The following is a 22490-nucleotide window of genomic DNA, read 5'->3' as shown; positions in this document are numbered from 1 at the left end:
TGATTTGCCCTACAAATGCAAGTCTGAATAATCAAATACCACTTCTGCCCATTACATTTGCATCTAGATATGCCTCTATGTATGCACATATTTGCATTTTATAATTCTCAGATTTAGCAAAGGTAGCAGAAAATGTACACTGTCTTACCTCTATTGGCGAATAAATGAATTGGTATGTTTCTGGAGACTAATTAAGGAATAATTACGAATAATTATCTAAAGCCTAAAAAAACGGCTCCTATACATATTCTTTCATCCAGTGATGCAACTTTGGTAAATCATACATTTATGCACAAAGATTTATGTAAAATAAAAATGTTGTGATTAGCGTTGCTGATAGTAAAAAATTTTTACAATAATAAATGAAATAAAATAAGTCTACATTTATATGACACATTATCATGCAGGCATTAAAAATTATGTTCTTGGTGAATATTTAAGTACGTGGGAAAATGTGTTTGGGAGGTTGGAAGATGAGCGACTTCCTGTCTTCTGCCTTTCTCCATTATTCAAATTAGCCTTAAATTGAGCACTAAGAATTCTTATAATGCAAAAACTAAAAATTTTAAGTCTCTAGTTATTTAGGTTACTCTTCCCCCATCACCTTTTCAAATAAGTAAGATTTTGTTTAATTAAAAAAATTTTTTTAATGTTTATTTATTTTTGAGAGGGAGAGAGAGAGAGGGAGGGGCAGAGAGAGAGGGAGACACAGAATCTGAAGCAGGCTCCAGGCTGTGAGCTGTCAGCACAGAGTCCAACATGGGGCTCGAACCCACCAACTGTAAGATTGTGACCAGAGCTGAAATTGGACACTTAACCAACTAAGCCACCTAGGCGTCCCGAATTTTTTTTAATTAAAAAAATTTTTAATGTTTATTTATTTCTGAGACAGAGAGAGGCAGAGCATGAGTAGGGGAGGGGCAGAGAAAGAAGGAGACACAGAATCTGAAGCAGGCTCCAGGCTCCAAGCTGTCAGCACAGAGCCCGATGCGGGGCTCGAACCCACAAACTATGAGATCATGATCTGAGCCAAAGTCAGTTGCTCAACTGACTGAGCCACCCAGGCACCCCAATGTTTTTTTAATTTTTAAAAAATGTTTATTTATTTTTGAGAGATTGGAGTGGGGGCAGAGAATGCATGTGCACGCATAAGAAAGGAAGGGGCAGAGAGAGGGGGATAAAGAGAAAATCCCAAGCAGGCTCCACACTGTCAGTGCAAAGCCCTACATGGGCCTCGAACTCACAAACCACGGGATCATGACCTGAGCAGAAACTGAGAGGCAGGATGCTCAACTGACTGAGCCACCCAGGCGCCCCCGATCAGTAAGATTTTATCATGAAATTCTCATTTCTGTATTTCCTATCCTCTGCTGCTCTCCTGCTTCACGGAGCTTCTGGTCTAGTGAGGAAGCGACAGGAACCAACTCCCCCAAACTGACAAAAGTGAAGACGTGCCTGACCCAAAGGGAATGAAGGGAGGAGCAGAGGACTCCCAGGGTCTGGGGCAGAGCAGTCTGACCCAGGCATGGGGGCAGGGGGACCGGAGACCCTATACAAACAGGACATTGTGAAGGGAACACGTCCCTGAAGATGCTTGAAGATGCTGTCATGTGGAGATCTGAAGGGAACAGAAGACACACAGGTAAAACCTTTGTCCAGGTGCCAGAGGTGCAAGGGGATAGCTGCAGAGCAGGGCTGGTGGGTCAGGAAGGGGTCAGCCTCCCCGGAAGCCATGTTGAGATTCTTCATCCTTATCCTAAGAGCAATGTAAAGGATTTAAGCACAGGGCTGATACATGCAGATGTGCACTGTAAAAAGACTGATCTGGCAGTGTGGGAACAGACAGAGGGGCTGGAGCAGAGGCAGGCTGACCACACAAATAGTGCAGGCAAGAGAGGATGGTATTTTGGACCAGGAATGCAGAAGCAGAGTCGGGGGAAGTGGGCGGATCTAAGAAAAATTTAAGAGGTAAAATCCCCAGGGATTTACTGATGGACTGGATATGGTGGCTGAGGCAGAAGACAATGACCAAAATGACACGAGAATTTCTGCTGAGGGCATCTGGACTGATGCTGGTACAATTCACAAAGATGGGAGTGCTGGAAGAGGGGCCAGGATGGAGGTTCTGGACACTTTGATTTTGTTGAGGTGCCCTTGGATTTCATGAGCAAGAGACAGTATGGAAAAGGCGGGATGCACTTGTCTGGAGCTCTGAGGTGAAGCCTGGACAGGAGATCTCACACTAGAAGTCACCACAAGGCGCCCAGGTGACTCAGTCATTTAAGCATCCAACTCTTGGTTTCAGCTCAGGTCATGATCTCATGGTTCAAGGGTTCGAGCCCCACGTCAACCTCTGCAAGGATAGCGCGTAGCCTGCTTGGGATTCTCTCTCCCTCCATCTCTGCTCCTCCGCTGCTCATGCCCTATCTCTTTCTCTCAAAATAAATAAAACATTTAAAAAAACTAAACAACAACAAAAACCTACTAAGAAAAAGAGGAGGGGGAGGAGGAGGAAGAGGGGGAGGAGAGGAGGAGGGGGACAAGGGGGGGGAGGAGGAAGAGAAGGGTGAGGAGGAAGAGGAGGGGGGGAGGGGGACGAGGTGGGGAGGAGGGGGAGGAGGAAGGGAAGCAGAAGCAGAAGCTGCCACCATCCTGACTCCATAGAGGATAAGCATCACGGAGACTCATGGAGGATAAGGCTCCCCGAGTCCAGAGGATGAAACCTATGAGCACCGATGACACGTCCACCACGGACCAGCCAGGTGGAAGCAGATGAGAACAGAAGGAAAAAAGGAGAGTGGTGTCACAGAAGTCATGGGAAGGCAGTTTCCAGAAGGAAATATACCAAGAACTGTTCAAATAAGATGAGAACTAAAAGTTCTGCTGGTGAGTTGACTCAGAGGTGGGGCTGAAAGTCTGGCGGGTGGTGAAGAGGCAGGAAGGACACAGACTTTTCCAAGAAGCTTGGCTGAGAGGCAGGCAGCAAGAGACTAGGGCCACAGGGGGTGAGGGATCAGATAAGGGTATTGTTGAATTACTTGTTATTATTATTCTGTTTTTCAAATGTTTTTAAGTAATCTCTATGCCTAATACGGGGCTGGAACTCACAATTCCAAGATCAAGAGTCGCATGCTCTACTGACTGAGCCAGCCAGACGCCCCTATTTGCTTGTGAGTCACAGAAAACTGGGTGCGTCTAAAAAAGTGGAGGGATTCAGGGGCACCTGGGTGGCTCAGGCGGTTGAGCGTCCAGCTTCGGCTCAGGTTTGTGAGTTCGAGACCCGTGTCGGGCTCTGTGCTGACTGTGTAGAGCCTGCTTGGGATCCTCTGACTCCCTCTCTCTCTGCCCTTCTCATGCTCTCTATGAAAAAATAATAAACATTAAAAAAAATTTTTTTTAAAGCAAAGGCATTGAGAATATAAGCAAGAAGGGTTAGTCACCAATGTCCTAAGGGATGTGAGAAGATGGCCCTAAAACCCAGGGCAACGGCCTGAGGTAGAAGGAAGAGCTATTCCACTGAGGGAGACAGAAAGGCCAGTGGCAGATGGGAGTTTACATTTCTGTGCCGGGAGCAGGGAAGTTCCTCGTGGAGGCTTTCTGCTTCCCCAGCCAAGTGGGAGGCCTGGAGGACTGAGGCAAGCAGTGAATACTGGAAATAGTTGCACCGGACGGCGCGTTAACTGGAGAACCCCAGTGGGATTTCCCAGGGCTGCCGAGCGGCCACTCACGAGCCTGTAGGCCTGCGCTCTCCCAGCCACCTCGGGGAACCGTCTCCGCGAACCTTCCCCACTGCCAGCTCTTCCTCAACTTCCACAAGCCACTCAGGACAAAACAACTGTGCTCTGGCAACATAGCCGCCAATTTTATGAATTGTTTTAAAACATCTCTCGTCTGTTTTTGGCATTTCTGTGGAAAGCATCGAATACAATCACCAACTGGAGCCAACTGAGCATGTGGTTTTACAACACGCAGGTCTGGAAACATCAGACCGGCCTGAATTAGCCTGTTTGGTCGAGCTCTGCAGCAAGAAGGCTATGAGCCATCGATCACGTCACAGCTGACCCGCTGGGTGAGAACTCAGGGCCTCCGGGAACCTCACCGTTTACCAGTTACATTGATGTTTGCGGGGCTCAGAGAAAAGGTCTTGCACACGCAGGACTTAAACTACTATAAATGGGGGGCGCCTGGGTGGCTCAGTCGGTTAAACGGCCGACTTCGGCTCAGGTCATGATCTCGCGGTCCGTGAGTTTGAGCCCCGTGTCGGGCTCTGTGCTGACAGCTCGGAGCCTGGAGCCTGATTCAGATTCTGTGTCTCCCTCTCTCTGACCCTCCCCTGTTCATGCTCTGTCTCTCTCTGTCTCAAAAATAAATAAACGTTAAAAAAAAAAAAAATTTAAACTACTATAAATGGATGAGCTACAGGGAATAAGAAAAATAAGGCTGCCGCCTGACCAGAGTTAAAGCGTTGAAGTTTGCTATATGGGGAAGGCGGCTGGGAAGCATCTAGACTAGACTAGGTCATCTTAGACCAATCACTTGTTCACTGAACCTAAGCAGGACAGAAACAAGTTCCAGACAAGTTAAAAAGGCAACAAAGGCACCATCACCTATCCTTCCCCAACCGATGGATCTCCAGACGGTCACAACTGTAATGATCTCCATGTCTAATCGCCCCGCCCACCCCTTCCACCAGGCCACACTTCCCTGTCTTCTCTAACACCGTGCAGCTAGGCTCCAGAGCACATCCATGCTACCTGACTATACAGGGATTTGGTTTAAATGAATGGATTTCTAGAAACGTCATTCCAATCAGTACAACCCACTGAATCAGGGAACTTCCCTTGCTGGGGTTTGAAGGCCCATAGAAGAGGCTGCTGGGGCCACCATGCCCGACAACCACGGACTCGGTGGCTTGGACAACAGATCTGGAGGCTCATGGTGTCATGGGTTGGGTTTCTCCCGAGACCTCCCTCGACTTGTAAATAAATGTCTGCCTTCCGGATGTGCACACCCACGACCATCCCACGACCATCGTTCTGTGCACACATACTCCAGGTGTCTCTCTGGTATGTCCAAATTTCCTCTTTGTAAAGTGACAAGTGTCAGTGGATTAGGGCCCACTCTAATGGCCTCATTTTAACTTAACCATCTCTCTTTTTTTAAAAAAATCTTTATTTACTTTTGAAAGAGAGAGAGAGAGAGAGAGAGACAGAGACAGAGACAGAGACAGACAGACAAATAGACACAGGGAGATACAGAATCCGAAGCAGGCTCCAGCTGCTCTGTCAGCACAGAGCCTGACGGGGGCTCTGTGAACCACGAGATCACGACCTCAGCCGAAGTCAGATGCTTAACCGACTGAGCCACCTAGGCACCCATTAACCACCTCTTTAAAGGTCCTATCCTCAAGTACAGTTTCATTCTGAGGTACTGCGTGTTAGAGCTTCAACACAGAAATTTTAGGAGGCCACAACTCAGCCTATAACATCTATCTTCCACAATTTGGTATCAACACAGCTTCCCAGCCCAGTGTTCTCCCATTTGCCTACATTTCAGTCAGGTTCCCTTTTTTCCTCTGATCTTCTTCTGTTAATGTTAGTGTTAAGTGAGAACAACACTTTACTGCCTAGTTATGAAAGGCAGGGCAAGATGAGCCACTGCTCCCAAAGCGGTTTCTGTTCTTGCCCTAAACCTTTTTAGCCCCTATCATGTTGGTGAGTGACATTTTAGGCAGATTTTGCAGGCAACTAAAATATTGGAGGTATTTTGGAAAGGTTCTTATTAAAAGAGACTCAGTTACTAGATATCTTTCAGGAAGGGCATTGGGAAGAGACTGTTTCTTGGGCACCTCCTGCGTGCCAGGCACTAAACAGGTGCTTTATAAATTCTCATTTAATGCTCCTAACAAGATGGTCATTTTACACAGGCAGGAAGCCAAGCTCAGAAAGCTTATTTAAGCTGCCCAAGGTCACACATAGCTGAGATTCAACATCAAGTCCATTTGACCCCAAACCTGTGCTTTTCTGTAACATAATATGCTGCCCCTCTAAAAGCTAACAGACTCAACAAAAGCTCAGCTCTCCTCTTCAGGTTTAAAAATCAAAACTGTGGGGTGCCTGGGAGGCTCAGTCGGTTGAGCATCCGACTTCGGCTCAGGTCATGATTTCACAGTTTGTGGGTTCGAGCCCCGCATCAGGCTCTGTGCTGACAGCTTGCTCAGAGCCTGGAGCCTGCTTCAGATTCTGTGTCTCCTTCTCTCTCTGCCCCTCCCCCGCTCACGCTTTGTCTCACTCTGTTTCTCAAAAATAAATAAATGTAAAAAAAAATTTTTTTTTAAATAAAAATCAAAACTGCATACAACAGGGGCGCCTGGGTGGCTCAGTCAGCTAAGCGTCCGACTTCATCTCAGGTCATGATCTCGTGGCTCGTGAGTTCAAGCCTCACATCGGGTTCTGTGCTGACAGCTCAGGGCCTGGAGCCTGCTTCCGATTCTGTGTCTCCCTCTCTCTCTGCCCCTCCCTCACTCATGATCTCTCTTTCTCTCAAAAATAAACAAACATTAAAAAAATTTTTAAAAACTGCATACAAAAATATTTCATCACCTATAACATATATAGGAGCCAGATAAAATGTTATAGAAAATTATCTAGTGTCTAGAATTCATTGCAACAAAGTAGTCTTTCCACAAGCTAATCCCAACAAGAAATAACTTTACTTTGAATTTGTTTGTAATAATTTGTTTAAATGTAATTTTTAATATTAATGTTAAGTGTGGCTTTCTTTTTAAACCAATTAGAGATTTTTGATTCTGTCATAGATTTACAGAGACTGGATTTATCTTCCTACAGGAAAAACAAATAAACAAAAATAAAAAAAAAAAAGGGAAAAACATACTTAGCACAACATATCTGAAGGCTGAGGACACCAGACAATGAGAAACTGTGATCCCTCAGAGACAAAATAAAATCACGATCCCTACACTTGCCCTAGACTTCTGTGTACATTAGGTTTCCAGGCTGTGGTACAGAGAAGAAAAACCCGGAAAAATCCATGAGTTGAAAAGGTGGGGCTGACAGATCACCGGGGTGGGGGGGGGGCGAGTAATAAAGAGTAGGAAGCTCCCTCCAGAAAGATCATTTAGAAGAGTATAGAAGGTTCCCATTGAGTAATCAGCTGAATACTGATCAATGTCAACTTGTGAAGAAAGTACCCAAGATTTGGGAGAAAGAACCAATGAAAAGATTCAAGGTATCAGAGCCTGGTGCTCAGAGTCAGGAACACTACCAATTCTCACCAGCAATATCAGACAACCCGAGGATTCTGGGCACTGGGCAGAGTACTGAAGAGTCATCCCTTAGCACTGAGGAATAATTAACCCCGGACTATACAGTACATGAGACCCATTTAATGTGCTTAAAAGCCAGATATGAGAGGATTAAATGGTTTCCAAATAACTTAATTGCATCCCAGAACACTCAATAAAAATTTATAGGAATATAAAACTATCCAGTAACTATAACAACTATCCTTGTTACCTTTCAACAAGGTAAAATTTACAATATCTGACATCCAATAAAGAAAAATCACCAGACACACAAGGAAGCAGGAAAACAGGACCCATAATCAGACAAAACACTCTGACCTGGAATGCAGGCATTATAATTAGCAGAAGAAGGACATAAAGACAGTTATTATAACTGTATTCCTCATGTTCAAAGTTGAGATATAGAAAACATAAAAAGACCCAGATGAAACCTCTAGAGATAAAAACCACATTGGGAGATTAACACACACACACACGATAAGATGAAAATCAGATTAGACCTTGCAGAAAAAATACTAATGAACTTGAGGATGCAGCAATAGAAACAATTCAAAATGAAATAGAAAGATAACCAAGACATTAATAGCGCATCACAGAACTGTGGAACAACTTTAGGCATCCTAACATGCATGGCACTGGAGTCACAAAGGACAGGAGGTGGCAGTGGAGGGGGCAAAAAACAGGACAAAAAATGAAAAGAAAGAACAGCTGAAAATTTTCCAAATTTGGTGAAAACTGTAAACCCAACAGATTCAAAAAGCTCAGAAAATCTCCAGCCTAAGAAATGTGAAGAAAAGTGCATGGAAGCACATCATCACCAAACTGCTCAAAAACAGCAGTAAAGAGGCAATCTTAAAATCAGCCAGATATGGGGCACCTGGGTGGCTCAGTCGATTGATTTCAGCTCAGGTCATGATCCCAAGGTCATGGGATCAAGCCCCAAGCTTACGATTCTCTCTCTCTTTCCCTCTGCCTCTCTTCCCTGCTTGCAATCTCTCTCTCTAAATAAATAATATAAATAAACAGCCAAAGAAGATTATGCACAAAGGAACAAAGGTAAAAATGACAGCAGACTTCTTGTCAGAAACAATGCAAGTGGGAATGCAATGGGGCAAGATTTTAATGCCCTTGAAGAACAAAATTATTAGAATTTTATACCCAGCAAAAATGTCTTTCAAAACGGAAGGCAAAATAAGGACTCAAACATATGAAAGCTGAGAGAAGTCATTGCCAGCAGGGCTGTACAAGAAGAAATGTTAAAGGAAGTCCTTCAGGCAGAAAGAAAATAATATCAGATGGAAATCTGTGTCTACACAAAGGAACGAGGGACACCAAAATGTCAATTGTGTGGTTAATATATACAATATCTGAGACATTTTTAATATTATTCATAGACAACTGACTGGTAAAAATAACAACGTAGTGTGGGATTCATAACTTTTGTAAAAGAAAATAATATGACAAAAATAGCAAAAAAAATCAGAAAAGGGAAAATGGAAGTATACTACTGTAAGTTCTTATACTGTAGGTGAAGTGGCATAATCTTTCTTAAAGACAGGCCCTGATAAGTTAAAAGTGTGTATTATGAACCCAAAAGCAACTATGAAAGTTACAAATGAAAGAGTTATAGATTATAAGCCAACAAAGAAGGTAAAATGGAATCACTGAAATATTTAATTAATCAAAAGACAGGCCAAAAAAAGGAAGAATGGGTAAGACGAAGAGAAAATAGCAAGATGCCCCATTTAAATCATATCAGCAATCACATTAAATGTAAATGTTCTAAACACCCCCAATTAAAAAGCAGGATTGTTAGACTGGACAAAAAGGCAAGGCCCAAATGTATGCTACCTTTAAGAAACACACTGCAATGTAAAGATGCAAAAAAGTTAAAAGGAAAAGAATGAAAAACGTATATTATGCAACCAGTAATTTTAAAAAATTACAGCAGCTATATCAGTATCAAGGTAAATATCAGAACAAAGAATATCACCAGGGATAAAGAAGGAATTTTTTTCATAACAAAGGTGTCAATTAATTCAGAGGGTAGGAAAATCTTAAGTATTTATACACTTAAAAACAGAACTTCAAAATACATGAAGCAAAAAGTGATGTAATAGCAAAGAGAAATAGAAAAGTCCACAGAGTCTGAGATTTTAATACTTCTCACTAGTCCTGGGAAGGGCACTCTCTTCCCAGTCAGCAAGGCCCAGATGCCAAAGCATCAAGAATACAGAAAATAAAAAAATACTGAAGGATAAGATCAGTGGTTGTGAGGGCCTCAGAGAGGAGGGAGGGATCCGTAGGTAGAGCAGAGGACATTTTTAGGGAAGAGAAACTATTCTTTATGATACTTTGATGGTGGACACATGTCAAAGACATTTGTCAAAACCGATAGCATATACAACACAAAGAACGGACACTAATGTGAACTTTGGACTGTAGTATGTTAATACTTGCTCAACAATTATAATACACATATCACACGACTGCAAGATGTTAAAAAATAAGGGACCCTGTGCATTTGGGGGGGGGTCAGTATACGGTACCTCTCTTTACTTTCTGTCCAGTTTTTCTGTAAAGTTAACATTTTTTTAAAAAGTCAATTAATTAAAAAACAAATGAGAACAAAAAACCCCACGTATCTCTCCAGCTTAAGAAATGGAAGGTTGCCCATTGCTCTATTTTTCCCGTGATCCATCCTTCTCCTAGACTCTCTGCTCAAGGAAAGCTTTGCCTCCTCTGAGAACTGCCCCATCGACCCAGCCATCGTGGCCTCACACCACGGTGCTGCTGGTGAAGTGTGATGACAGAGGCACCCCACGGCCTCATTTCTGCTGGGTTCCCAAACTTCCATCTGTCTGTGGCTCAGCAAGTCTTCATCCTTTACACCTGGCATGTGTCCACAAAGACCCCCTCTGGGATGTAGATGCCCTCAGACCCCCGGGGGAAGAAGCAACGTCAGGACAGGAGGCTGCTACTAAGCATACGGGAAGGAAATCTGGCCAACGCCAGTGGGGCTGGGAAACCACCAACAAGGGATGTAGCCATGGTTTCTATGGCTTCAAGCCCCTAGAAAGCAAGTCTGCAACTACAGAGTGAAATGCGTCCCTCCAAAATTCTTATGTTGAAGCCCTAACCTCGCTATGTGACTGTCTCTGGAGAAAAGGTGTTCAGAAGTTAATTAAAGTTGAATAAAGTCATAAAAAGATAGAACTGTGGCCTTATAAGAGGAGGAAGATCTCCGTCTCTGTCATGTGAGGACACCGTGAGAAGGTAAACCTCTACAAGCCAGAAAGAGTGTCCTCACCGAAAGTGACCATATAAAATATAAATATAAAATATAAACTAAACAATAAGATGCCCATCTTCTTCCTGAGCTTTATCAGCACGCATTAGACACTGGAACCATTTTATCAGATCAGTAAGCACTGTGGCTTTAACAAAACACTGGTGGGCCAACTTCTCTGGTTTCTGAGTTAGAAGGCAAGCACAAGATACAACAGATATCCAAGTACCTCCCACGCGCAGGAATCCTGCTGGGCTTGTGACTGTAAAGTATCAGAATTAATCCTCATGACAATCTTGTAAAATCACCACTTATTAATCCCATTTTCCAGATAAAGTACAAAATCAAAGAGGTTCAGTATCTGCCCAGCTGCTATATGACAAAACAAATGTTCAAACAGAGATTTACAAGCCACGATGCATGCCCTTCCTGGGATCCTCAACAGGCTGATGAGATAAATCTTATTATACACCTATCTCTACCACTGAGGCTCACACAGCTCTCTGGGAGGGACCAGTGTGAGGAAAGGCAGCCAAGCGTAGCAGAGAGCGGCTTGCTGAGACAGGCTTGTGTGAAAATCCTGGTTATAAAGATCATTGTCAAGTATCGGGCAAGTTACCTCTCTGAACCTTCTCACTGTAACATGGAGATGATAAAACACCCACCTCAGAGAAATATTTTAAAGCAGAGATTGGCCAACTAAGGCTCATGGGCCAAATCCTGACTATCATGTGTTTTGGTACAGCCAAGACCAGCCTTTACACTTCTCGTGATTGGAAAGAAAAAAAAACAAAAAACAAAAAACAAAGGAGTGTATTTCATGATGTGAAAACTCTGAAATTCAAATATCCATGCCCCTAAGTAAAGTTTTATTGGGACACAACCATGCACATCTATTTAGATATTGTCCATGGCCGTTTTTGTGCTGTGATGGCAGTGTTGGGTGGTTGCCATGGAGACGGTATGGCCCGCAAAACCCAATCCATTTACTGTCTGGCTTTTTGCCAACCTCTCATAAGAAGAACAAATGAGATGCATTCAGGTGTGCAGCAGAGTCCAAGGGCAGCCAGGCCAAGGTCTCTGAGTTCACTCCAATGGCAAGCTACTGTTTTTCTGGCCTTTTACCAGCCCTTACAGTCTAGCTACCAATTAGCTGGCATATTAAGGACAGAGTCTTGACTCCTAGGATCAATAGCATTTCTGCCACGGAAAAGACCAATCCATAAAAAAAGCTGATGAAAAGATTTCTCTGCTCCTGTGGGGCAATCTCCCGGGCACGGCTTCCTGGACTCAAAGCCAAGGGCAGGCCAAACTTGCATGTAAACACAGCAACCAACTCTATTAACTGGCAAGCCACAGGACAAGTCTAATTAAGGGTAGAGCACAATTGATTACTAATTATCACTAGTTTATTTCCCATCCTGAGAAACACATCTTAGACCACAGAAAGTACTCCTTCTCCCCGAGGCTTTTTTCAAACCCTTGCAGAACGGCCTGCCCTGACGTGGGTGTTTCATGTGATGGAAACGAGACAAGGGGCGGAAGGCTGGGCTCAGACGTGAGCCTACCGTCTAGGCACAAAGGTCCACAATTCCGTGTGCCAGGGACTCTGGGGATCCTAGTTTCCCCCGTAACAGGCACAGGCCCATGGGCAAGGCCAGCTGTGACGGCCCACATTCAGACATTTTGAGACCCACCAGGCTTCTCCTTGGTTTGGCAGACAAGTAAACGGCCTCCCAGAGGAAGCCCAGTAAAGGTAATAATCACAACAGTAGCATTTAAAAAACGATAATATGTCTGTGTGCACCGCAGCGTTTTTCACAACCACCGAGGGGTGGAAGCAACCTCAACGTCCACCAACAGATGAACGGGCACACACAACGTGGGACAGCCATACAACAGAATATCACCGAGCCTCAAAAAGCACGGATACCCTGTCATATGCTACACCGTGGGGGAACCTCACATCATGCTCCGTGAAACAAGCCAGTCGCAAAAAGACAAACACTGTGGGAGTCCACTTAGAGGGATCTAGAGTAGTCAAACTCACAGAGACGGAAAGTAGGTTGGTGACTGCCAGGGGCTGGGGGGAGGACAAGAGAGCTGTATCACGGGCACGGAATTTCGGGTTTTTAAGATGTGGCACAATGTGGATACAGTTAACACTATCGTACTGTCCACTCAAAGGTGGTTAACACGCTAACACTTACGTTAACTGCTCTTGGCAATTTAAAAAATGGGAATGATCAGAGTTTCCGTAACTAACACTTTCTGAACACTCGAGTAGGTCCCAGACACAGGGATTACATGTGCTGATTTTTTTTTTTAATTTTTTTAACGTTTTTAATTTATTTTTGAGACAGAGAGAGACAGAGCATGAACAGGGGAGGAGCAGAGAGAGAGAGGGAGACACAGAATCGGAAGCAGGCTCCAGGCTCTGAGCCATCAGCCCAGAGCCCGACGCGGGGCTCGAACTCACGGACCATGAGATGGTGACCTGAGCTGAAGTCGGACGCTTAACCGACTGAGCCACCCAGGCACCCCTACATGTGCTGATTGACATTATCACATATGAGCCTTTCAAAAACTCCACAAGTTGGGCACTCTTCCCTCATTTCTACCCACGTGCAGAGCGAGGGTTAGCGAGGCCAGCCCCCTGCTCCTGTCACCCTGCTCCAGGGACTTGAGGGCTGACAGTTGGACCTGCAGAGCTCCTTTCCCGGGCTGCTACAAAACACCACCCCACTAGAAATCGACAGAATCTCAGAAGGCAATAGAAACTACCGGATACCTATCTTAAATTCCCAAGCACCTTTACTAAGAGCAGAGATGAAAACCCAGCCAGACCCCTCCGTTCAGCCTCTGGATACTTTTTGGTCATTATTTCTGCTCCTCTGTGCTTTTATTTCATTGAGTTTTGGGGATAAAGTTTAACTGATGTTCTGTTTTTTAAATGTTCATTTATTTTGGGGGAGGGAGGGGCAGAGTGACGAGGACAGAGGATCTGAAGCGAGCTGCACGCTGACATCAGCACAGAGCCCGTTATGAGGCTCAGACTCACGAACCCTGAGATCACGACCTGAGCCAAAGTGGGATGCTTAACATACTGAGCCAACCAGGTGCCCCTTAGTGACGTTTTATACACACACGGTGCACATGTAGTAAGCGTACAGCTCACTGAATTTTTACATGCTGATTGCACGCGTAGAACCTGCACCCAGATTAAGAAACAGAGCACGGCCAACGGCCCCAGAATCCCTCCTCGTACCCTTCTCCAGTCACCTCTACTGCCTCACCTAACAATGACAGATTAATTGTCGCAACAACTTCTTTCTTAAATTTTATAAAATTAACTGTCGGGTTGGGATTTTGTAATTGACAGAGAATAAAATATGGAAATATTGTCAGAATGGAAGGATGATGGACAGCATGGGCTTGTGTTTAGACAGAACTGAACTTGAATCAAAGCTATGGCATTTCCTAGCTGTGAACCTCTGGACGAGGACTTAACCCCTTTAAGCTTTAGCTTCCTCATCAGAAAAAGGGTATATGATGGGCACTTCCTGGAATGAATGAAATACTGTAGGTAAAACTAATATGATGCCTTGCAACGAGGTATTACTCTCCAGGGCACGTGTTAGCAAACTGTGGCTTCCTGTATCCTAAATAAAGTTTTATTGGAACAAAGCCCATCTATTCATTTACATATCGCCCATGGCTGCTTCCGCACTATAAGGGCAGACTTGAGTAGTGGCAACAGAGACCCTACAGCCTGCAAAGCCTTAATATAGTATTTATTATCTGGCCCTTTGTAAAGTGTACTGATCCTTGCTTTAGAATATGGGCCATGTTAGCTGTTGTGTCCACAGGGACCAGAACAGTCTGGTACATGGTAAGCACTCACGTGGTGGCTTTTTTTGTGTGTTACATGCGACAAATAAACACCTGTTTTTTTGGTCATCGTTACTAGGTTTTCTGTATTTTGCAGCTGAACATATTACAAGAAAGCAGTGAGATCATAAAAATCAAGCACGATAAAACTTAAAAGTCACCAGCACAGGTGCTGGTGCACAGGAAGATGAACAGGTTTGTAAATTTTCGAAAGGCACTGAACTTGGGGTCAGAAGAACATAGTTAGAATCTCAGCTCCACCATTAGCTAGTTGGCTGACCCAGATACGGAACAGTTATGAGAATCTTAATGCCCTCAACACTACTATTTTTCGTTTAGAAAGGCATCTCCAGCTGGCTCAAACAGGGCAAGAATGGAGTCAGGGAAGCCATTAGGACCTTGTAGTAATTCAGGCAAAGGTGTTAGAAATAATGAGATAGCATATCCTCCAGTGTTCGGAGAATCATTATTTTAACACAAAAAAAGTTTATGAAACAATGTTCCATAGAACTTACAACACGGTATTGTAATTATTTGTTTCCTTGTCTCTCTTACCAAGCTGTGCACTTTTTTTTTTTCTCTTTCAAGCTGTGCACTTCTAATGAATGGAAACCATAACCTCCTCTTGCTGTCACTTTGTATCACGTGTCTTCCATGATATAAAGTATGAGGACTGAGGCCGTGTAGGCACAAGAAATTTGTTGGATAAATAGAATGCAGAATTAGATTTGGCCGATCTGTGGTCATGCGCCATATGAAAAAGGACTGGGAGTCAGGGAGGCTTAAAGTTTAATTTAAGTATGAGGAAATGGCGAAGAGTATTTGGAGACAGGAATAAGCTGAGAAAACACTATTCACACCCACTTTTAGGTATGTGACAGATTGGTTCATTCACCATCTACCCACTCGCCTCCTGTGTATGTCTTCCTCGCAACACTCTCTTCCTTTGCTGTGACGAGTCCCTCTCCTGGTTTTCCTCCTCCCCATCTGCACCTCCTATGAGAGTTCTTCCCTCTCTGTCCATCCCTTAAATGCTGGTGTTCCACGCTGGCTTCCTTTCTACTCTCTACGCTCTCATCCAGTTTCAGAACTTCAATTAATATTTAAAATAATCTTGCGGGGGAGCCTGAGTGGCTCAGTCAGTTAAGCGTCCAACTCTTTATTTCGGCTCAGGTCATGATCTCACAGTTTATGAGATTGAGCCCTGCGTCGGGCTCCATGCTGACACTGAGGAGCCTGGCTGGGATTCTCTCTCTGCCTCTCCCCTGCTTGTGTGCACGCACACACTCTCTCTCAAAATAAACATTTAATTAAAAAAATAGTCCTATGAGTCTTAAATCTCTATTTCAGCTCACATCTCTTTCCTGTGCTCTGGAAAATACACCCACAGGCCCTGCCCACTGGATGTCTCCACTGGGATGTCCACTGACACCCCCAAGTCCTCATGTCTGGGATGGAACTCATTGTCTTTATCTCTTCCCAGACATGGTGAGGCTTTCATCCCCAGCGATTGGTACCACTGTCCCCCAGATGGCAAAGCTGGAAAACCCAGCTGCTCTGAGCCTGCTTTCTCTCACAAGCCCATCCATTCAGCCACATCCCCAACCACCTCCTCCTCCAAAACCTCTTGAATCCACCCATCTCGCTCCAGCCCACCACCTCGGTTCTCCCGTAATCCCTTGCCGCTACGCCTCCAGCCAGAAACACAGCAAACCCCTAACGGCCTTCCTGATTCTAGTCTTTTCCTATTGCAGTCCAGCCCAGTCCTCTTTCTAAACCATAAACCAGATCATACCATGTTCCCTTTAAAACACACAGACAGCTTCCCAAACACACAAGCTTGGTACAGAACTGTGCTGTCCCACACAATAGCCGCTAGCTACACGTGTCTCCTGAGCACCTGCAATGCGGATGGCATGAATCAAGAGGGTCTGTGTTGGATGCACACCAGACTCAAAGGCTCCGCATGAAAAAATGTGAAATAGTTTATTCATAGTTTCTGCTCCTGATCACATGTTGAAATGGTAATGGTTTTGGACGTATTACATTAAGTTACAAATACTTTTAATTTCACTTTTTTTTTTTAAACAAAACTGCTAGAAAATGTGAAATTACATACATGGCTCATATTTTATTTTTACTGGACAATGGTATAAAAGTCCTTCGAGATGTGGCTCCCTGCCTACTTTTCAGTTTCCTCTTTCTCACCTCCTTCACCTGAGCCTCTCCTCCTTACCTGTCACCCCCAGCCTTCCTTGCACGTTCCTGCAGGTTGTTTTCTGCTCTTTATACATGGGTCCCCCCTCTCACTGGAACATTCTATTATTTTTAATGTTTATTTATTCTTGAGAGAGAGACAGGGAGCACGAGTGGGGAAGGGGCAGAGAGAGAGGGGGAGACACAGAATCCGAAGCAAGCTCTGGGCTCTGAGCTGTCAACACAGAGCCCGACACGGGGCTCGAACCCACGAACCGTGAGATCATGACCTGAGCCAAAGTTGGATGCTTAACCAACTGAGACACCTAGGCTTCCATGGAACACTCTTTCTATTAGGTCAACTCCTACTGGCCTCATGGGACTCAGCTTTGTAGTATCTGGGAAGGATTTCCTGAACACCAATGTTATTTGTTACCCCCACTGCCCAATGCTCCCTGGCTCCAATGGAAAACACCTGTCACATGCCCTGTGCTGGTCACTGACTAAGCTTGACACCCCGCCTGGATCATACATTCCCTGCACCTTAATTACCGGATCCCTGGAGCAGTGGCTAGCAAGTCCTAGCTACTCTGTATACAGAATGGAAGAATAAACAGAAATACAGTCAATGAACTTATAGTTGCATAGAGTGTCTAATACAAGAATCAGATACAGCCTTAAGAAAGTGCCATTAGCCAAAACACAAAAGGAACAATAAGCTATGTTCTAACTTTTGGGTTCAAATGGGTGAAACCTTTGTAAAGAGCATGACATATTTTTCAAATTTTACAATGATCAAACCTATGGATTAGGCAACCCCATGCCCTTGGATCCCACATACTGAAACTTGAACGTAAGCTTCAGTGTACTTGCGGTAGCTTCCTTTGTTGTAAAAGCAAGAGACTAGAAACAAACTAAGTACCCCATCATCTACAACAGATGTAAATCACGGTCATGTCTATTCAGCGGAATAGCGTGCAATGGAGAAGAAGGCAGGGGATTCTATGCATGGGAAAGAAGAGATCTTCATGATACATTAACTGAAGTAGAGTGTAAGGTACATGTCATTATATGTTGTTTCCACACATTAGTGTGTTTCAAAAGTATGCGTGTGGGGCTCCTGGGTGGCTCAGTCAGTTAAGCGTCAGACTCTTGATTTTAGCTCAGGTCATGATCTTGAGGTTCATGGGATCCAGCCCAGTATTGGGCTCTGTACTGAGAGTTCAGAGCTTGGAATTCTCCCTCTGCACCTTCTCTGCTCTCACTCTTTCTCTCTCTCTCTCAAAAAAATAATAATAATAATAATAAACTTAAAAAAAATGTGTGTGTACAGACACATAAGCAGACTTTTATTAGAAGGGTACAGAAGCAACTGGTAATGGTGGTTTCTGGAGGGACAGGCAAGGGAAAAGGGTCAGAGGGAGCTGGTGTTCATCAAGCTCTTTGAACTTGCTAATCCTATGTACATAGTACTTTCAAAACAGTTTAACAAGGGCCTTCTGGCTGTTTTTCTTCTAGGACATGTATGCATGGCCAAAGAACCAGACTGATTCCTCTCCTTTCCCAAGCTGAACAGATGGTAAAATATCAACATTAATTTCCCATCACTTACCGTGATCTTTTTGTGGTCGGGAAACTCGAGGCCAAAATAGTCCCCTTCCACGAGGTTGAGGTGGTTGCAAACTGCATCCAGCAACACTTTCCCAGGGGCTCTTTGCTGGAAACAGAAACAACAGGAGTCACCCCCTCTGAGACAGGCAGATATGAGAACAAACCATGGCTCCCACCACCAGAAGCCTCTTCATTCCTGAATCTTCTTCATTCCTGAATCTTCAACCTTTCTCAGCTTGCCGCCATCCACCTTCCAGAACCCTGACCGCCTGATCACCAGACCCCCGGCCGCATACCTCTGAGCCTTTTCCAGGCTGTTTTCACACTTAGATGATAATTCTCTGCCATTTTCTCCCCAGCACGGTCCCAGGCACCACCCCCTTTTTAGAAATAGACTTTATTTTTTAGGGAAGTTTTAGATTTACAGAAAACTGAAGACAAAGTACAGAGAATTCCAACATCGCTCTTCTCACCACACACATAGAATCCCTTATTCTTAATCTTGCATCCATGTGGTACAGTGGTTACAAATATTGAGCCAACACTGATACATTATCATCACCCAGAGTCCACAGTTGGCATTAGGGTTCACTCTGCATTGTACAGTTCTATACTTCCTGACAAACATGTAATATTGTGTATCCTAACATGTAATATCATGGAGACACTATCACAGGATCAAGGAGGATAGTTTCACCATCCTAAGAATCCACCATGTGCCATCTAGTCAACCCTCCCCCGCTTCTCCGAACTCCTGGCTACCACTGGTCTTCCTACTGTCTCCAGTCTCACTTCTTCCAGAACGTCATACGTTTGGAATCGTACGGTACGTAACCTTTTCCTATTGGCTTCTGTTGCTCAGCAGCACGCACGTAGGTCCCTAGATGTCTTTTCGTGGCTTCCTAGTTCATTTCTCTTATTGCTGAATAATATTCCCTTGTGTGAATGTACCACAGGTTATTTATCCATTCACCCACTGAACGACATCTTGGTTACCACCCCAGTTTAGGCAATTAAGAAGAAAGCTGCTAAAATAGGCATTGGGGAGGGCACTTGTTGGGATGAGTGTTGGGTGTCGTAAGTAAGCGGTGAATCTCGGGAATCTACCCCCAAAACCACGAGCACCCTATACACACTGTATGGTAGCTAACTTGACAATAAATTATATTTAGAAGGAGGAGGAGGAGGAAGAGGAGGAAGAGGAGGAGGAAGAGGAGGAGGAAGAGGAGGAGGAAGAGGAGGAGGAAGAGGAGGAGGAAGAGGAGGAGGAAGAGGAGGAGGAGGAGGAGGAGGAGGAGGAGGAGGAGGAGGAGGAGGAGGAGAAAGCTGCCATAAATATTTATGTGTGGGTTTTGTATGGACAGAAGTTTTCAGCTCATGATTCTGTGTTCTTTTTGTGGAAGTGGAACCCCAGTCCCTGTTCCTTTTCCCTTCCTCCACAAATAAGGCAGAAATTATGGCTTTCTTTCTTAGGTTCCCCTAGCACTTTGCGCAAATTCTCATCCATACGACACCCACGCTGAAGGTAAGAGCGCATTTTATTAATCTCTGTATCCACAGAGCCTAAAGACTGACCAATTTTGAAGTGGATGAACAGATGAATAAAACTTACTCATTCCACAGTATTATATATGGTTAAGTATATACAAGCCTGTCTCTCCAATTAAATTCTGGGCTACTTTATAGTTCACCTTTATATTCTTATTGGCCAGCAAAGCACCTGACACTCAAATGCCAGCTGAAATCAATACTATACATGCATTTTCTATATACTGAACCTACAGGAAAAGGGAATGTGATATATAAGACCCCAATTTCTACCCTAAATGCCTTGGTTTCTCTTCACTGCCCGGTGGATTCCTAACGACCCGCTAGTAAAATGGATCCAATTCCATCACACGGATCAAACGTTTCTTCACACGGAAGAAAAATGTTTCAAAAACACAGTCCTCTACAGTTACTGCTTTTATACTTCCACCTTCCCTCTGAGAAGAGCAGAACATGTTAGGAACCAATTAGCAACTCAGGAGACCAATGGTCAGTAAGAGAGCCTGACTAATTCAGTGATGGGCATGTCCATTAGCCTGGCCAGGCATGACCCGAGGAGGCGTCAAAGGTGCTTCAGTGTCCGGAGGTTAAGCATTTTTTTAAACAGATGCCACTTTATATATTCCCATATTCCTCATCACGGAAATACAGAAGATAGCCAGAGCTATCTGAAGGTATACAATATTCTCCATGGATAATCCCAAACTCACTAGGCTCTTTGAGTGCCTGGTTTAAGGGTCTCTGGCAGAATCGTTTCACGTGAACTGATGGCAGGAAATGTGAAAAACAGTAATGTCTAATAAAGAAGGAAAAGAGGGGTGCCTGGGTGGCTCAGTCGGTTGGTTGAGCATCCGACTCTTGATTTTGGCTGAGGTCATAGTCCCAGGGTTGTGGGATCGAGCCCAAATCCGGCTCTGCACTGAGCATGGAGCCTGCTTAAGATTCTCTCTCTCTTTCCCTCTGGCCCTCCTCTCTGCTCACACACTCTCTAAAATAAAAAAGTAAATAAAAGGAGGAAGAGATTTCACTTCCATTCTCTAAGAAAGATCATCCCTCCTTTACTTCCTGCGGTGAATTTACTCCTACAGTCTGCCCCATTGTTCCTCAATGCTTGTCTCCAATGCACATTTTTGAACTTCACTCTAAGAGTAATTTTGTTCAGAATCACATCACAGTGTGTAAAATGGATGGTCGTGTTGGTTGCATAGCACTGTGAATATACTTAATGCCGCTGAATTTGTATACTTAATGGCTAAAATGGTAAATGTTACGTTATATATATTTTATCACAATAAAAAAATGTAGGGATGCCTCGGTGGCTCAGTCGGTTGAGGATCTGACTCTTGATTTTGGCTCAGGTCATGATCCCGGGGTCATGGGATGGAACTCACACTGGGCTCCTCATTGAGCATGAAGCCCGCTTAAGATTCTCTCTGTCCCTCCACCCCTTCCCTGCTCACGCACGCTCTCTCTAAAACAAAACAAAACAAAATGTTTTTTAAAAATGCAGAAGAGAAAAAACAGAAAAAGTAACTGAGGATGGGGTTCACATCCTTAAATAGCTGTGATGCACTGTAGAATCAGTTTCAACTTTTTTAAGAACAAGAAAATGAGTTCTTCTTAGAACGTTATACTGAGGCGCAGGACTAGCTCCTGGAAGAGTGGCTGCGAAGGCCTGATCACACGGGGAGAGAGAGTGAACACCTATGTGTGTGCACCCAACGTTTGTTACAATTTCTCAGTGCAAAGAGACCTTTTACGTGTTTGGCATGAAATGAACGTTGCTGGAGTACCACAGATTTTGCATTTGGGTTAGGCTTTGCGCTGGAAGCCAGTAATGGGGTTCAAAGAGCTATAAAAGCGCAACCCCTTTTGCTAACACAAATCTAGAAATAAGCTGATGAAGTGTGAAGAGGAGGAGGAGGCAACAGCATGGATAAAGCTAGCAAAGCATGAAGCAGAGACCTTGAGAAAGACTGAACCATAAAGGTATTTTCTCAAAGGGGGACTTACTTTAAGACACGCACACACACAATTCGGGGTGCCTGGGTGGCTCAGCTGGTTAAGCGTCCAACTTTGGCTCAGGTCATGATCTCGCAGTTGGTGGGTTTGAGCCCCGCATCGGGCTCTGTGCTGATGGCTCAGAGCCTGGAGCCTGCTTTGGACTCTGTGTGTGTCTCCCTCTCTCTTTCCCCCTCCTCCTCTCAGGCTCGGTCTCTCTCAAAAATAAACATTAAAAGAATACAAAAGACATACACACACAATCCTATTCAATGCTGTACAAGCTACATTACACAAGGAAGGGAAACCAAGTAATTTACACATCATTTGAAAACTTACATATGTTAGGAAGTTTAACATGGAAAGGATCTTATGACAAATGAGTTGTGTTAATGATCACCAAGTGTTAGTATTGGAGGGGAGGAAACAGATCTCTAAGACTCCCACAGCCTCTAAGAAACTGTCAATCTGGCCAGCCCCATACTTAGCCAGTCTTGATTAAAGTATTCTAGACATGTGAGCCTTACAGAAAAGACACCAAATAGTAATTATATGTTTCATCCTGGAGAACAAATCAGCAATTAGCGAAACTACATAATCACATTTTTCTTATTGGCTACTTTTAATGAT

General features: G+C 44.2%; 1 protein-coding gene across 3 annotated transcripts in view; it reads right to left on the bottom strand.

The window, feature by feature from the left end:
• FARP1 (FERM, ARH/RhoGEF and pleckstrin domain protein 1) overlaps positions 1-22490 on the bottom strand; it is a 295943-nt gene that overhangs the window by 81601 nt on the left and 191852 nt on the right. For all 3 annotated transcript variants that reach the window (XM_042929450.1, XM_042929458.1, XM_042929440.1), the window contains exon 3: positions 18313-18417. In XM_042929450.1, the coding sequence (XP_042785384.1) occupies positions 18313-18417 (105 nt within the window). The remainder of the gene's footprint in view (positions 1-18312; positions 18418-22490) is intronic.

This window comes from Panthera leo, chromosome A1 (assembly GCF_018350215.1).
Source record: "Panthera leo isolate Ple1 chromosome A1, P.leo_Ple1_pat1.1, whole genome shotgun sequence".
In the NCBI taxonomy this organism is placed as follows: Eukaryota; Metazoa; Chordata; class Mammalia; order Carnivora; family Felidae; genus Panthera; species Panthera leo.
The sequence above is the reverse complement of the archived record's forward strand: the minus strand, read 5'-3'. Positions and strand labels throughout refer to the sequence as shown.